Source organism: Nicotiana tabacum, chromosome 14 (genome assembly GCF_000715075.1).
Source record: "Nicotiana tabacum cultivar K326 chromosome 14, ASM71507v2, whole genome shotgun sequence".
NCBI classification, from domain to species: Eukaryota; Viridiplantae; Streptophyta; class Magnoliopsida; order Solanales; family Solanaceae; genus Nicotiana; species Nicotiana tabacum.
In genome coordinates, this window is record NC_134093.1 from 29,428,547 (window position 1) to 29,433,079 (window position 4,533).

At 34.6% G+C, this 4,533-nt stretch overlaps 1 protein-coding gene across 1 annotated transcript; it reads left to right on the forward strand.

Annotated features, from left to right (window-relative positions):
• The first annotated feature begins 2,246 nt into the window (after positions 1–2,246).
• LOC142168869 (zinc finger BED domain-containing protein RICESLEEPER 2-like) lies at positions 2,247–2,789 on the forward strand. The gene has a single exon (XM_075230036.1). It carries the CDS (start codon positions 2,247–2,249, stop codon positions 2,787–2,789), a length of 543 nt encoding a protein of 180 aa, XP_075086137.1.
• The last annotated feature ends 1,744 nt before the right edge of the window (positions 2,790–4,533 follow it).

The following is a 4,533-nucleotide window of genomic DNA, read 5'->3' on the forward strand; positions in this document are numbered from 1 at the left end:
TCTATAGCCTACCAATGTGATATCCCTAGTTAACCCATTTGAGCCTAAGCCCTTTTTCATTTAATAGCCATTTTACAAGCCTGTACCCGTTTGTAATGACCCTCTCTTAGCACCCAATCTTTCCTTGGCATTCTTGAGAAATAATTGGTTAAAACATAAGTTTGGAGGATAGACGAGGAGTTTGAAAGTGATATAAAGGTAAAGAAATGAAGAAAAGGGAAGGCAAAGAAAAGAAAGAAAGAACAAAATGAAAAATGCCAAAAAGAAAGTGAATAAAGTAAAGAGTTTGAAGGGATTCAAAGAAAAACAAGGATGAAAGTCATGGAATAAACAAAGAAGGAGAAAATGAATATCATAACCAAGAAAAAGTGACGTTAAGTCTCTTTAGTTCCCCCAAGGAAAAAGAAAATGACTCAAACAGTCGACAAAGTATGAGCCAAAAAGAGAAAATGGAGTGCTTAAGGAAAGATGATATTCCAACAAGTCCTACCTTAGTCCAAAAGCCTACATTACATCCCGAAAAAGCCCTACTTGATTTCAAGTCGAGTGAGCTTACATTAGTGGTGATTTACATGAGGGGAAAGCATATGGTACTTAGAGCCGTACTTGTGACATTCTTTTGAGAGAGATGAGCGAACTTTTCAAAAGCCTTGAATTGAGTATTACATTCTAAAGTGAGATATGCTAACGGAGACTAAAGGAGGAGGAGTTTGGGATCTACAATGACCTATATGAAAGAGTAGGGGTGTTCAAAACTGAACCGAAACCAAAAATCGAACCGCAAAAATGGCTTAATGGCTTATTGGTATCGGGTTAACGGTTTAACGGATGGGGAACAGATTGAAATATTTTTATTAACGGCTTATCAGTTTTGGGACGAATTATTCAATTTTCTTAAAGATAATTCATTAACCCGTTAAGAAGATATATGTCTATTAAATAAGTAATAAAAATCCCTTTCTTATCGTGGGCCGTGGCATTATACAAGCAGAAGTGTTAAAACTTAAAAGCGTTTCTTTACAGTAGTCTAGTACCCTTCTTTACCAATACTCTATTAGGCATTTAGATTTGAGACATTAGAAAATAGAAACCCTAACATCTAAAAGTGTTAATTTCAGTATTACACCCAGCAGCCAGAGCAGCAGACTCACCATCTCCCTCTCGCTAACTCGCCTCTCCATCTCGCCTCTCCCTCTTGCCAACTCGCCAACTCGTCGTCTCGGCTCTCTCTCCCGCCATAACCAGAGCCCAGAGCAGCAGATGGTAAGTTTCTTTTCTTGTTGAAATTCCAACTGTTGCCTTCTCTGCCTTGTGTTGTTTTGAGATCGATTTTGACAGTTTCTGTTTAAATATCCGTTAAGGAAATTGTTATTTTCATTCCTTTTCTTTTCTTGTTGTAGTGACTCATAGCATGGCTGAAAATATACAAAGTGATAAGATGATGGATAAAAGTGGGGCTTCTAATTCAAATGCAATAAGCCAATCTAAAACAACGGAGTCAAATATAACCAAAAAAGGAAAAAAGGTCTATTGTGTGGGATCATTTTACAAAAATTATTACTTCCGAAGGGAGTACAAAAGCAAAATGTGACTATTGCTTTATTGAGTATTGTTTTAAGACCAAAGACGGTACATCAACACTTCTTTCTCATATGTTTAAATGTCTTAAACGCCCTGCTATTGTTGATAAAAAAACAATCAAATTTATGTTTTCAATCTGTTCCGGGGGTAGTCAGGGTGACATAACTGTTGTTAATTGGAAATTTGATCAAGAAGAGTGTAGGAAGGCATTATGTCGTATGGTAATAGTTGATGAGCTTCCTTTCAGCTTTGTTGAGAAAGAAGGTTTTAGAGACTTTATGAAAGTGGCGCAACCTTATTTTTGGATCCCTTCCCGTAGTACTGTAACTAGGGATTATTTTGATCTTTTTAATGAAGAAAAGCAAAAGTTGAAGAGGTCTTTTATAGAAACGAAAAAAAGAGTATGTATTACCACTGATACCTGGACTTCTATACAAAGAATAAATTATATGTGTATCACTGCCCATTGGATTGATAGTGAATGGAATATGCATAAAAGAATAATTATTTTTTGTCCTATTGTTAGTCATAAAGGCGAAGATATGGCAAATGGTATTGGTAGGTGCTTACGTGAGTGGGGGATAAATAAGATCTTCACTGTCAGAGTTGATAAGGCAAGCTCCAATGATGTGATAGTAAAAGAATTGTCCTAGCAATTAACAAAAATGGGAATTAATTTGATGAATGGTAATCACCTTCACGTGAGATGTATGGCTCACATCATGAATCTTGTGGTCCAGGATGGTTTAAAAGAATCTTCAGTGTCTATTGAACGTGTTAGGCATGCAGTGAGATATGTTAGGCAGTCTCCTGCGAGGTTGAAGAGGTTTCAAGAATATTTTGATGATGAACAACTCAATTGTAAAAACAATTTATGCTTGGAAGTTCCAACTAGGTGGAATTCCACATACTTGATGTTGCGCAGGGCTGTTGAATTTGAAAGTGCATTTTCACATTATGCATCTAGTGAAATTGGCCTAAGACATTATCTTGAGCATTCTTATATTGAAGTTGGAATTCCTACAGGTGAACTTTTGAGTAGTGATTGGGAGAATGTAAAAAGAATTACAAAGTTTCTTGAAATCTTCTATCGTCTTACTTTGATAATATCTGGATCAAGTTATGTTACATCGAATATTCATTTTCTTGAAATTTGTGCGGTTGCTATTTATTTAAAGCAATTGATAGCAAATGAAGATACAGTTTAAGTGAAATGGCAAAGAAGATGAAGGAAAAGTTTAATAAGTATTGGGGTGATCCAGGGAAAATGAACAAGATAATTTTCAGCTCATGTATTTTGGATCCACGTTACAAGCTCGAATCAGTTGGTTATGCACTTGTAAAGATGTTTGGTGAAGTTCCGGTGGCAACTATACAAGCAGAAGTGAAGAAGTACATGATTTCATTATTTAGTGAGTTTGTAAAGTCCAGCTCAAAAGGTGTCGTGCTTGCTTAATCTTTAGATTGTTCTTCATTGGACACTTCTACTTCCGGGCTTTCTGATAGTCAAGTAAGCACCCAAAATACAGGACTTTTAGAATCACTAATGCAAGATATAAAAAAAATATAAAAGTGGCAGTGGAGGTGTGGATACTAAAACAGAGTTAGATAAATATTTTGGTGAAGAAACTGAGGATGACACTAAAGAATTTGATGTTCTTCTCTGGTGGAAATTGAACTCAGCTAGATTTCATGTTCTTGCGGAGATGGCTCGTGATGTATTAGTGGTTCCGGTTTCAAGTGTGGCATCGAATGTGCGTTTAGTACGGGAGGACGTCTTCTTGATTCATTTAGGAGTTCATTAACTCCTAAATTGTTGCAAGCTCTAGTGTGTCTTCAAGATTGGCTTCGAAATGAAAAATTAAAACAACTTGTTAGTGTTGAGGAAGATATTGATAAAATCGAGCAGCTTGAACAAGGTAATAATATTGTTACTATATTTGTTGTATATAAGTGTGTTCAAGGTAATAATATTGTTACTATATTTGTTGTATATAAGTGTTGTGGATATGCTTATATTTATCACACGACTCATTATTTTAATTTATTTTCTTCAGATTTAGCCAGCGATGGAAAAGACCCTTCTGTAATTGACGTGTAGTGTTAATATATATCGTAAGAATTCGAATTGTAATACAATGTTAATAAATATGTTAATATATTAACAACAAACATGAATATTTAGATCAACATTTTATATAATTCTACTAATTAGCTCAAATTTTAAGGTGTATCTGCAAACTCATTGATCTTATTTTGTAAAGTCTTGTGCCCTCAAGCTGTCATATTTCAAGCCTGCTACCATATGAGTTATATAGTGCTAGGCTGTTGTATGTTACCAGTTTGTTATTTCTTGAATGCTATTAATAATGTAAATGGTTCGACCGCTGCAGAGTGATTCCAAAGACTCTTAGGTTGTTGTTTGAACTTTGAAGCTGCAGAAATTGAAGCACTGTTAGGCATTAGCTGCAGCTGTTGTATTTTGTGGATGTCTCCAATTGTTATAGATTTTATGTCTAAATTTCTATTTTATCTCTAGTTGTATTCTGGACTCATTTTGATAGGTGTAATTGCCATGTTACGAAGTGTTAATAGAATCTCCATTCATCATTATTATAAAACAGTTAAGATTTCAAGTGGTTACTATATATGGATAGTAAATTGGTAATTAATAAGCATGTGTAAATATTTGTATAAAATTTTGTACTCTTTGTTATTTATGTGTATGGATTAATCACGTACTAGCAAATAGTGATTTAAGCATGTGTAAATTAAATATCTTACAGCTTTGCCTTTAGATCTTTTTTATCTAGATCTTTACATATTAAATTAGTATTGATCTGATCTTTATGAAAATGGTATGTGCGTCATGTGCAATTGCATCCATTGCTCCAATATTTGTAGTCTGAACTAAAAGCAGCGTCAGTGGGCACTAGAAGATTTCTTTAGCGT